Source organism: Petaurus breviceps, unplaced genomic scaffold, assembly GCF_028583685.1.
Source record: "Petaurus breviceps papuanus isolate PSGF00001 unplaced genomic scaffold, PetGlider_PUasm1.0 208, whole genome shotgun sequence".
Lineage (NCBI taxonomy): Eukaryota > Metazoa > Chordata > Mammalia > Diprotodontia > Petauridae > Petaurus > Petaurus breviceps.
The window spans coordinates 29,197,814-29,210,283 of record NW_027185852.1 but is presented as its reverse complement, the minus strand read 5'-3'; the positions used below and the strand labels follow the sequence as shown (position 1 = coordinate 29,210,283).

The 12,470-nt window shown below is 53.1% G+C and overlaps 2 protein-coding genes across 2 annotated transcripts in view; both read left to right on the top strand.

Moving 5' to 3' along the window:
* Positions 1-7,818, top strand: part of LOC138165382 (tetraspanin-1-like) — a 10,500-nt gene extending 2,682 nt beyond the window's left edge. Inside the window, exons 3-8 of the mRNA XM_069093656.1 lie at positions 3,326-3,532; positions 3,872-3,946; positions 6,300-6,398; positions 6,694-6,834; positions 7,361-7,444; positions 7,749-7,818. Of these exons, the coding sequence (XP_068949757.1) occupies positions 3,326-3,532; positions 3,872-3,946; positions 6,300-6,398; positions 6,694-6,834; positions 7,361-7,444; positions 7,749-7,802 (660 nt within the window). The 3' untranslated portion in view covers positions 7,803-7,818. The remainder of the gene's footprint in view (positions 1-3,325; positions 3,533-3,871; positions 3,947-6,299; positions 6,399-6,693; positions 6,835-7,360; positions 7,445-7,748) is intronic.
* Positions 1-12,470, top strand: part of LOC138165389 (cytochrome b-c1 complex subunit 6, mitochondrial-like) — a 290,341-nt gene that overhangs the window by 189,682 nt on the left and 88,189 nt on the right. The gene's annotated exons all lie outside the window — the stretch shown is intronic.

Genomic DNA, 12,470 nt, shown 5'->3' with positions numbered 1-12,470 from the left:
AAAGAAAGAAAGAAAGAAAGAAAGAAAGAAAGAAAGAAAGAAAGAAAGAAAGAAAGAAAGAAAGAAAAAGAAAAAAAATAGAGGATCCAGAAGGAGAGGACAGTCCAACCAAGTAAAAAACCAGGGACAGGTCAACCAGAACAAGAAAGATAAGAAGCCCCAGGGGTGAGAAATGGGCATTGGAGGCAGCAGCTAAGAAGCCATTGATGAGCTTGGGTCTTTTCAGGCCCTAAAAAAAATCAGAAGTCATTGCAGGGGGGTGAGAAGGGAGTAGAGGAAATGGAGGCCATGAGTGCCCTGGTGGTGAGAGTGGGGGGAGAGGTGCTGGGAATTTGAGGAGATGTCAGGGTGAAGGGGAGGTTTTTTTAAGGTGAGGGGAGACCTTGGAATGTTTGTAGGCAGCAATGAGGGGCAGGGAAGATGCAGGACAATAGATGCTCACCTGGGAAACAGGAGCAGAGGGGTTCAGGGGCACAAGTGTCAGACAAGAGAAGGGCTACCTCATTCTCTGAGACAGGAGGAGAGGACAAGGAGGGTGCTGGAAACTTGGAGGGCGGTAAGGAGAATGGGAAAAGAACAGGTCATCCAGGAGGAAGAAGACAAAGGCTTCGTCAAGGCTATCCCAGAAGCCAGATGAGGCCAGAGGAGCCAGCAGGAGATACTGAGCAACATGGGAGAGCTGCAGACAGGTCCCAGAGAATGAGGATGGAGAAAAGCGGCTGGGCCACTCCAAAGCTTGGGGGGAGAAGTCCAGGAGAGCAGGGGGGACTTAACCCAGGCTGCTGGAGCTAGAGAAGGCAGTGTAAGGCAAAGAAGTAGAGGCTGGCAGGGGATCAGGGAAAAGAGATGAAGAGGAACCACCTTCTCCAGGCTTTGGGAGGAGGAAGAGAAGTCAGCCTGAGTCTGGCCAGGGCCAGCGGGAGCCCCCACAGCTCCCCTGCTTGACATGACCAGGGTTGGTCTTGATATGTGAGTGGTCAGCCAAGAGGGGAACCAGAGGAACAGCCCAGCTTTCTCTTTCTGTAACTTCACCATAGTCCTGGTAGGAAGGCAGGGAGGGCAAGTAGGCATCACTGTCCCCATTTTATAGATGAGGAAGTTGAGGGACCTGGTAGGAAATAGAGCCAGGATTTGAACCCTGGGTTTCCATTTCCCTCATTAATGTGTTCACCTGGTTGATTTATCAGACCCCTTGTGACTGTCACTGTGACCATGTCGGGTGAAATGGGAGAGGAGGGTCAGCCAGGGGGCTATGAAGATACGAGTCAGGGCCATGGGGCAGTTCTGTCCTCACCTACCAGGTAAGGCGAGCTCTGTAGGGATGGGGGCAAGGGACCTCAGCAGCTGGGATACTGCCCCTTCTATGGAGGCTGCCAGTGCCCTCAGGGAAGACTTGGAGTAGATGGGGGCCCTTCTGGACTTCTGGCCTGTTCAGGGTTAAAAGCAGATCCGGTTTGCCCTGAGAGCCAGAGGGGAAGAACAGGATTCTTGGCTCCCTTGAAACCTGACCCCTATGCTTCTCAATTCTTTTCTTTCTCAGACAAATATATCTTAATCTAGCTCTGGGCCCACCCATCTAGTGCCCAGGCAAACTTCCTCCTGTCACCAGCTCAGGCTCAGATCCCCAAAACCTCTTCCCCACCTCCCTAAGGAGATACAATTCTGAGGCTGGCAGGGTCCCCTTCTCCAGGTGTCCCCCTAGAGCTGGGCCTCAGTTTCCCTAACTGCACAGTGGGGGCAACTAGGCATTGGGGTGCCACTTATCTGGTGCTAATCTGAGCTTGGGGTGTGCCAGGGAAAAGGGAAGGCATGGGTTTGGTCAGTGTATGATCTTGGGCTGATCCCTTCCTCTCTGAGTCTCTGTGTCAGACTAATCAAATAGAAGCATTGGGAGAGGTCCCTTCCAAGGCACTGAGCCCAACCCTCCCTCACTTGACAGAAGTGGAAACTGAGGCCCAGATGGAAAGGGAGTGACCTAGGGCTTCACTGTGAGGAGAGCTTAACCCAGGGCCCCTCCCACTGCAGCACATTTGACCTTGAGCCAGTCACTTGAACCTCTATTTCCTCTTCTATAAAATAGAGATAATAGATCCAGCATGCCATGTTTGAATGATTATTCTGAGCCAAGTGAACCTTGAAGAATTCTAGAAATGGGAACTTGAATTATGGAGCATAGAGATAGGATCTGAACTTGTGTTTTCTAATTCCAAGCCCTGGACTCTTTCCAGTCACCTCCTCTCTTTCTCTATGTGACCCGTTCTGGCTGTGTGTGTGTGTGTGTGTGTGTGTGTGTGTGTGTGGTTCTCTAGCCAGGGAGCACATCAAGGTGTGCAGAAGAAGAGCGTGAAGTCTCTTTCTAGTCTGTCCAGTGTGGGGAGCCTAGTGGTCTGTGATTCCGTATTTTGGCCCAGCTTGAGTTTGGGTCTTGACTTGTGAGGGAGCCCTTGGGACAGCATCTGGAGTGGAGAGAAGGGCTTTTGGTAGACCAGGTGAGGGTCACCTAAAGGAGCTGGAAATATAGAAAGCTCAGTAGGGAGGGTCATGATGTCTGTCTTCAAGAATGGGAATGGCTGTACCAGGTAGAAGAAGAGGGAGCAGCCTGGTAGAGTAAGAGGTCAAAGGTACAGAGGCTAATATAGGCTGGACATCAGGAAGAAATTCCTATCTCTAAAAAGTCTCCCAGACTGGAATTGGCTGACTCAAGTTGGGAGTTCCCCATCACTGGGGTGGGGGTAGGGTATCCTTTAAGCTGAGACTGGAGGCTTACTGGTTAGGGATGAAAAGGGGGTGGAAAGAGACACTTGTTCTGATACAGATTGGCACAGGCAACCGTTTGATGCCCACAGCACAGATTCTGAGATTCTGTGGGGTCAAAAATGTTTGGGAAGAAGAGAGCTGAGAATTTTCCCCCAAAAACACTATCTTCTGCATGCTCAAGAGTTAACCCAGGCAGCTTAGCAGTGGAGAGGGTGCTGGTCCTGGAGTCAGGAAGACTCCACCTTAAATCTGACCTCAGATACATAGTCAGGTAGCTGTGTGACCCTGGGCATTTCATCTCTGTCTGCCTCCTTTTCCTCATCTGTAAAATAAGGATAATCATGTCACCTACCATCTAAGCTCTCTGGTTTCCTTTGTGTGAGTCTGGAGGCCCAGTCTAGAGGACTGTAGGTTTCCAGGAACCTGGAGAGTACCGGAGACCAACCTAAGTCACCTCAGGCCAGCTTTGGGAAGTGGCCAGAGGTGAACTGGAGACCTTCCCCTCCTTCCCAGGTGGGGCAGGAGGCTGGCCTGGGCCTCTCCTCACTTGGACCTTTTCTGCCCCCAGCTCTGTGGCGCAGTCCTGCTGGGAATAGGAATATGGGTGTCTGTGGATGGCGCCTCCTTCGTGAATATCTTCGGGCCAGTGTCAGCCAGCGCCATGCAGTTTGTGAATGTGGGCTACTTCCTAATCGCCGCAGGCTGCGTCCTGTTGATTCTTGGCTTCCTAGGGTGCTATGGGGCCCAGAAGGAGAGTAAATGTATACTGTTAATGGTAAGGGCCCCCAGCCCCAGAGCTCCCCACATACCTTTAGGATAACATCCTTCCCCAATGATGGCCTACAACCCTGCCTCCCTCTGCTCTAGGCTCATGGTCCCTAGTCCCAGTGCCCAAGACTTACTCTGGGATAGCTACTGTATACTCCAAACCCAGGGGCTGTTGGGGGCCATTCCCTCTCAGAGGGTGGGGGTGGGTAAGAATGCTCCTTTCTCCCTGGCCGTTAGGGAGTTAGTGAATGGGCATCTGTCCAGGCTCTGTGCCCAGGTCTCTAGATGCACCTAGACCCCTTCCCTCCCACTCCATCTCCTTCAGTCTGGGTTTTGCTTTCCCCAGTTTTTCTCCATCCTCCTCCTAATATTCATCGCTGAGATTGCCGCTGCTGTGGTAGCCCTGGTCTACACCTCACTGGTGAGTTGGCAAGGGAAGCTGGTAGGGAAGGAGGAGGTGGATGGCTCAGAGGGGCCAGGGAAGACACCTGGGGCAGCACCAACTCTGAGAGAGACCAGAAAGGGGCCTGAAAGGCAGCCAGGCCTGCCCTGTCAATGTAGACAAGGAAGCGGAGCCCCACAGTGGGGCTGGGATTTCTTTCAGGCCTCCCACTTGGCTCTGAGAGGCCAAAGTGGGGGGTTAGACCTCGGACAAAACTCCAGGAGCTCAGAATATGTAGCCAGAGGAGAGACTTAGGGGCAAAGCACCTGAGAGCCAGGCCCTTAAGGAGGGAGGGTCACTTTGGTTTTCCTGGGCTGGCTCCAGCTATCAGTACTAGCAACAATATGAGTGAGGGGAGGTTGCTACGGGGTCTCTCTCCTCTCTGAAAGTCTTAGACTCAGTTTCTCCATCTGTAAAAGAAAGGGGCTGGACCAGCATCTTCCCCTCAATGGTCTATAAGGACTCTTCTGGTGCTGGAGCTCCTGGGAGGGGCAGGGTGGGGAGTGAAGGTCAGAGCTTGGATCACTTCCTGCCCCCTCAGCTGGCACTGTTTATGAGGTGACCAGTCATGGGGGCCAAGAGAAATATGGTTCATCAGATATTTACCAATGCCTCTGACAGAAGGCTGTGCCCCACTCAGGGTCTGCAGGCTGTCTTTGGGGCCTGCCAAGAGGAGGAGGAAATAGGGTGCTGTCTTCAGCGAGCTCACACTCTGCTTAGGGGAAGGAGATGTGCCTTCCCCAAACCTCAGAGAACAGCTGAGCTTTGAACTATGGACTTACCAGAGACAGCTCTGAGAGGAAGATGGCCCAGAGGGAGGGAGCCATGTATGTGTATAGGGTGGTTCAAGTCAAACCAGGAAGGCCATTTGGGGGCTGGGGCTTGAAGGGAGTCACAGCAAGTCTGGGAAGCAGCAGGGGAGACCATGGTGAGAAGACAAATTTCCTAGCTTCTTTCAAGGGCAGACTCTGTGCTCATCCTCCCCTGCCCCCTTCCCTCGTTCTCCCTTTCAGTTCATCTGCCAGCCACTTATCAGGCCTCTGCTGTGGGTCAAGCCCTGTGCTCAGGGATGGGAGAGAACAGGACATGTCCTTCAGGAGCTCATATCATAGGCTGGGGGGGCATGAGCCCCAAATTCACATGCCATGTTATATAGCATCACGTAGCATGAGCAAGCAAAGACAGGGTGGTGGAAGGGAGGCTCTGGCATGCTGGGAGGAGAACTGGTATAAGATCCCTACAGGAGGCAGCTGACAGTGATAGAGAGAGTAGAGAGAGTGCCCAACCTGGCCCTCAGAAAGTCCTGAGTTCAAATTCCACCTCAGACACTCATTAGCTGTGTGACCCTGGTTACTGGGTAATGCACTTGACCTCAGTTAGTGTCAGTTTCCTTGACTATGAAATAAGGACAAAAAAGCATCTACCTCTGAGGGTTATTGTGAAGATAAAATGAGATGATATTTGTAACCCACTTTGTAAATCTAAGAGCAATGCATAAGTGCTAAGTGTTATTACTATTATTGATGATGATGTTGGTGATGGTGATGGTGATGATGGTGATGGTGATAGTGATGGTGATGGTGGTGGTGATGATGGTGGTGATGGTAGTGATGATGGTGATGATGGTGGTGATGGTGATGAGGGTGGTGATGGTGATGGTGGTGGTGGCTAATATTTACAGCAGGCCTGCCTTGAGCCAGGCACTGTGCTAAGCCTGGACAGATTTAAAGAAAGGCAAAAGACAGTCCCTGACCTCAGGGAACTCCCAGTTTAATTTGAAATAAGGGGGGAAGGTCAGGCTCTGGCTGATTGAGCCAGGGAGAGAGATGGTCAGACCTGTGTTTTGGGACATCATTGGAAAACCCAGCTGGGAACTGATTAACAGGTGAAGGAGAGAAAGGGCCTGAGAAGCCTAGTATATCAAGGTGTACAAAGACACAATTAAGGCCCAGGGGAGTGACTCAGTTTGCCTTGAGTGGAGAGGGGACTAATCTGAGATAAACCTGGAAGGGGAGAGAGATGCCAGATTGTGGAGGGCCTTGGATGCTGGACAAAGGAGTTTGAACTTTACTTAATCCATACTAGAAAGCCACGGAAGAGCTTGAGCCAAGGAGGAGCAGGCCCAGATCTGTGCATAACAAAGGATGACTGTTTTGGAGCCTGTGAATGTGGGATTGTAGGGGGAGAGTGTAGATGTGGGATGCCCATTAGGAGGTGGTTGTGTTCAGTAGGCAGGGGGAGATAGGGACCTGGGCCTCAGGAAACAGACAAGGCAGATGTAGCCGGACAGGGCTAGACATGGGAGGTGACAGTCAAGGGCCTCTCTTTCTAGGCTGAGAACCTGCTCAATGCCTTGGTTGTACCTGTGATCCAGAAGGACTATGGCGAACAATCAGATATCACCCAAGTATGGAACAGCACCATGGAAGGGGTGAGTGAGGGCCCCTGCTCTGAGTATGTGTGTGTGTTTGGGGGATAACACAGGCCCTGCCCTCAGGTAGCTCCTGGCTTGAGGGGGACACAGCCCTGTCAGTTCTGGGGTATACCCAGAGTGGGGGGAATGACACAGCTCTGCTCTGGGGAGCACCCAGACTGGAGTGAGGACAGCTGTGCTCTGGGGAACCCTCAGTCTGAAGGGGCACGCAGTTCTTACCTCAGAGAGCCCCTTGGTCTGGAGGGTGAGGTTAGGTCCCTCCCAAAACCTGACTGGCCATTCCTTTTTTCAGCTCCATTGCTGTGGTTTCAACAACTACACGGACTTTGAAGGCTCCCCCTTCTATCAAAAGTACCAAAGCTTTCCCCACTTCTGCTGTGCCAATGACTCTACCTCCTGTACTGAAGAAATGGCCATCCAGGCCAATGTCAAGGTAGGAGAGGGGGCAGCCTGTGGCCTTGGGTGTTCTCCTTAGTGGTGCCAGGGAGTCCCTGAAGGTTCTTGATTAGAGGAGGGCCAGGGCAAGATCAGTGAGTGTGGAAAGTCAGGCAGGAGGGGACAAGCTAGGTGTTGCAGTGAGTAGAGCACCAGTTCTGGAGTCAGGAGGACCTGAGTTCAAATCTGACCTCAGACACTTCATATACTTACTAGCTGTGTGACCTTGGGCAAGTCATTTAACTCCAATTGCATTGCCTTCCCCCCTCAAAAAAACAAAACAAGTCAGCCTGGAGGTGTTAGTGCTGCCAAAGTCCTGGTGGGTGGGCAGGAGGGTCTGGCCTGGAATTGGAGCAGCTGGCATAGCCTTAGAGAAGCCAGGAAGGGGCAAGTGCCCAGCTATGAGAAGGGAGGGAGGAGATGAGGCCTCTGAAGGAGACTGAGGCCATGGTGGTATTTGGGGCTGGGGACAAGTGGCCAACCCCTGAATTCTCCTACTTTCCCCCTCCTCACCACTCCTCCAGGGCTGTTTTCGGCAGCTCTTGAAAGGTATTCACACCAATGCGGCTGTCGTGGGTGGCGTGGCTGCCGGCTTTGGGGCACTAGAGGTGAGGGCGCAGCTTGGGATGGGCTGGGCTGGTGGGGGGCGGGCGGAGAGAGGGCTCTGACACTCACTGCCCACTTCTCATTCCCCACCGGTTGTAGCGGAGGGCCCTGCCTGGTCCTTCTTGGGGCAGAGCCAATGGGCCTAGGACAATTCCTGGAGAGGGTAGACTTTTCTCTGGGTTCTCTCAAGCCCAGAGCGGATTAGTACATGGTGAGGGAAGGGGAAGGAAAGCAGGCCTCCCTCCCTCCCTCCCCACCATTGAGGCTTGTCCCCTGAATGCCCACTTTTGCTCTCTTTCCCTTCAGCTGGCTGCTATGACGGTGTCCATGTACCTCTACTGCCAACTGGACAAGGCCTAATGCTGAGCACTGGGGAGTGGGGGTGGGGCGGGGTGGGAGGGGGGATGTGTGTGGGTGTGAGTGCACATGGACCAGCCCCCTAGAGCAGATCAGGGCTCCTGCCAGGCCCCCCAGTGATCAGTAAGGGATGGGTGGGGCACACAGATCCAAGCTTTCAGTTGGTGGCCAAGCCAGCGTGGGGGGATCCTGGACAGCTTCCCTTCTCCCCAGGTGCTGCATCTTTCCCAAGTCCCTCTTTCTCCTTCATGTTCCATTTGGAGAAAGGGCCCAGGGCCATCATGAAGGCTTTTGGGAGTCAGAGCAGCCCTGGCACTCTGGGGAGGGCAGACCAGTGGCCCAGTTCACCAGATGCAGGCTTCAGGGCTAAGATCACCCTCTATTCAGACCTCACCTGTTAGGAGGGGAGGGGGAGCAGCAGGCCTGGGATGTAGGGGTGGGAAAGGCAGAGTGGGTTCATCAGAGGGAAGGCCAGGTCCGGAAGCTTGTGACTCTTGATTGTACAAAAATAATTAAAGATTTTTTTTTCCATTTGCCAGCCTGGCCTGATCCCCAGAGGGAATATTGGGAATGAATTAAGTAGGGTGGGATAACTGGGGCATTGCCCCAAGATGCTGAAACCTAGAGGTGCCCACAGGAGCTTCCTGGGGACGGTATGCTTCGGCCTCCCCCTCACCCCTCCCAGCCCTTCACACAAGCTTCCCCCCAAACTACCTCTCTTTGTGCCAGCCATAAACGTTTTTATTACAGTATGGCCACCCTTATTCTGGAGGCTGGGCTTCAACCTTTCCAGTTCAGCTCAGAAAAAACTAAAATGTGGGGGAAGGGAAACCCAGGATTTGGAAACAACCCAGGTTTGAATCCTGACTTGGTCACTTTCCTAGGGCCTTTTCCCCCAAAGGATTTCAAGCTGAAAGGAAGCATCGTACCATTTATTAGTTCAACCCTTCCATTTTGCACATGGGAAAACTGAGTCAAGACAGTGTCCAAAGTCATGCCAGTAGAAAGTGGCAGAAAGGTGGAAGGAAGAAGGGAACAAACATTTAAGCACCTGCTATATGCCATGCTAAGAAAATGTTCTCTCAGTTAATCCTCACAACCCTGGGAGGAAGGTCCTCTTATTATCCCCATTTTCTAGATGAGGAAACAGAGGCAGACAAGGCTGGCCTAGGCAGAAGGGACTTCTCACCTTGGACCATCAAAATCCACTCCTCGTGAAACACCCAGGGCAGCACTGACTCTGAGGGCAACTCATTCCTTTCTCCTTAGCAAAGCCTAGAGAGCTCACTCCCTTTGGGGGCTGAAACTGAGGATTGGCTGCAGGGGTATGGGTGGCATTATGATAAGTGCTGGGCTGGGCCAGGTATGTGACAAAGTGTCGGGAGCAGGTGGGGACCCACTGCCATCTTCTCCACCCACCTGCCCCTTTTCTCCTGCTCAGGCTCCCAGGGGAACTTTGGCCCCAGCTGCCTGGCCTCCCCAGGGCCTGAGCATTGAACTGGAACACCATAAAAATACCAGGCTGCCTAAGCTGGCTTGGCTCTCGCCCCACCCGGGCATGGCTGGAGTTTCCTGGGCAACAGAGAAGCTGGTCCCTCTGCTGGGTGCTTCACAGCTCCCTCTCCTGGGGCTGAACTGGGCGTAGACAGCACCTAGCCTGCTTCACTTCTGGGACACCCAAGGGAGACCCCCTGGGTTTCCAGGATGCCTGGGGCTGTGGTTAGAGTCACCTCCTCATTGGAGTTTGCTGGGCTCGGCGAGCTGCTGACCCAAGGAGAAGAGGCTTTGGTCACAGGAAGGTCGAAAGCGGCCACCGTTACCCAGCAACAGCCGGCTGGCCGGACCGGTTCTCCCATCTCAGCTGTCAATTTGTGTCTCTCTGGCTTTGTTTATCTCTCTCTCACTCTGTCTCTGGTCTCTGGCTCAGCCTGTCTGGTCCCCCACCCCCAACTCTCTGTGCCCACTCTGTACTCATTCTGATCTCCTGGTTCTGTTCTCTCCCTCTACACTGCCCCCCCCCACAAGGGCACCTGTTTAGAGGGTCTGCCACCAACTTGAGGCTCTGGGTGCTGGGGGAGGTTCCATTTTAGGGGCTACTCAGAAGGGGGAATTCTCTTTTGTCTTGACTGGCCAAGTCCCCTAGCCCATGTCCTTGAACTCAAAGAGGGCTGGCCCAGGACCAGAGTCATGTGGAGAGACATGGGGCAGGGGAGGGGGGGAAGGACTGGCCTACAAAAAAGTCAGGGACTGCACCACTCCCCCTCCCTACCCCGACCCTGCCAGATGGGTCTGGTGCCAGCAGCTGATTTGCCTGAGGTTTGGCAGGCCCAGGAGCAACCTGCTTCTCTGCCCCCCCCACCCCAACACACAGGTGCCAGGGTGTTGCAGGACATGGAATGGGTGGAGTATTTGCCAAGGGCTTGACTTGAAGAAAAATGGAGGGGAGGGGAAGGTGACACAGGCAGCTGAGGGTAGAGTGGAAGGAGACCTAGGCTGGGAAGAAAGAGCAGCCCTGGCCTTCCAGGCTTTTCTCGGAAGGTAGGGCTGCCCCCACCCAAGGGCACCTGTTTAGAGGGTCTGCCACCGACTTGAGGCTCTGGGTGCTGAGACTCTTTAATCAAAGGGCTCCTCCAGCAATCTAGGCTGCCTCTGGATCTCTTGATATATCTAGCTTTGCCCTCAGCATCCCACCTCCCCAGGAACGTGGTTCTGGGAGGCCCACCCAGCCCATCTACAGCTGTCCATCCTACCTCTGTGGACACACCATCCCTTTTCCTCCCATTACACCCTGAACTTGAGATTTGAGTAACAGAACAGGCCCTAAGAAAGATGGGGGTGAGGGAGGGGTGGCAGGGATCTGGTCCAGAGAGGGAACCAGCATTGGAAATGACCCCAGATGCAGCAACACACTGACTCCTCAATCCTTAGAAATCATTGTGTCCACCCTTCTCATTTTTACAGGTGGGGAAACTGAGGTCCACGAATGGGAAAGGCCTTGCCCAAAGTCACCTCCCTAATGAAAGGAATAGTCCAGACCAGAGCCCAGGAGTGCTAGCTCCCAGTCCAGGGGCTTTTCCTTTACACTGAACTCTCTCCTCCTAAATGAGGTTGGGGGACACTAAGGTGGAGTGTGCAAGGAACCCCGGGACTCTTCAGCACTGTCCAGTCATGTACAGTGTACGCTTCCCATGGTTCTCTAAGGGCCTCTTGACCATTTCCCCCCATGGTTCTTCGTACCACCCTCTAAGGCCGTTTGCAACCACAATCTTCTTCGCCTCTTCCCCTCTTCCCCCCTCTCCTGTCCTGTTTTCTCCAGGCTAGCACACCCAGTCTCTTCAACTCACAGTCCTATCACACAGTTACTGGCTACCATCCTTTGGAAACTCCATCTTCCCCCAGCCTTTCTGGGTGGGTTTGTAATGCTCATTAACTTTGGCTTCAGGGACTGGGGGAGGGAGGGAAGGGTACCTCTCTAAAAAGAGATGGAGAGATTCAGCTGTAGGAGAGATTGAGGCAAATTGGGGCAGACAGGCCCAAGAGACAGAGGAACTTGGCAGAGGCAAGAAGGTGAGAGACAGGATGTGGACAGAGATAAGAGATACTCAGATATGGTCCTTGGCTTATCCTTGACCTCAGGGCATTGCAGCTGACCTTTGGTCATTTCCCAGCTCAGGGCAGGGCTGCCTGGACTCCACCTGAACCGTAAGCTGAAGGGCAAGCCCCTTATGATGGTTCTTATTATAGCTTGCTCCCTGAAATTAAGGGCACACCTTGGCACACCCCATCCTCTCCAATCCAAGAAGTCTTTGACCACCAGCTTCCCTGACTTTCTGTTCCCAATATACTCAGGAAATCTCTATAAATCTCTGCCTGTGCCTCCATCGGTGGGTATCACATTTCTGTCTGGGTGTCCAAGGGCCCCACCCTTCTTCCCTCTCAAAAGTGTCCCCAGGTCTTCACCCTCTTCCATTCCTCAAAGGCAGGGCCTTTTACTGGGTGTCAGTTTTCTCCATCATTAAATGAAATCCAGACAACACGCTCTCCAATTTCCCACCCAGCTGTGACTCCCATCCCAGCTCTTGCTCTCTGACATTCTTTTTGTGAGCTTCTCAGGCCCCTCTGAATTCTGACTTCCTGAGCTCTAGGTTCTAAGATCCTCAGAACCATCTAAGAACCATCTCTACGTCCCTAATGTAAGATCTCTCCTGGGCCCTGAATTCAGCCTCCTTTGGGACCTCCAACCACCAGCCTCTTTCCCCCTAATCCCTGAGCCTCTAGCCTCTCTGCCTCCCACCCTGCCTAGACAGTTGTGGGATAATGGCCCAGGTGCTGGGTTTGGAGTTGGAGGGTCTGGCTTCAGGAACTGGGCAGTAGTCGTCTTGGGAAAGTCACCTCCCTTCTCCAGGCCCTACATTTACTCATCTTTCACAAAAGCAGTGTAAATCTGCTCTACCCCACCCTGGGAACCAAATGAGGAAGGACTCTAAGTTCCACTATAAATCATAAGAAGCTATATTAGGGACATCTTTATAGGTGCCAGGCATGACATCCAGGAAAACAAACAATAAAAAACCCTTCCCTGAGGCCTACCGTGCCCTCGAAGAATGGTCTAGGCTGACTGCCTCCACTTCCTCATCACCCACTACCCTCCCACCCCACTATAGTAGTAAT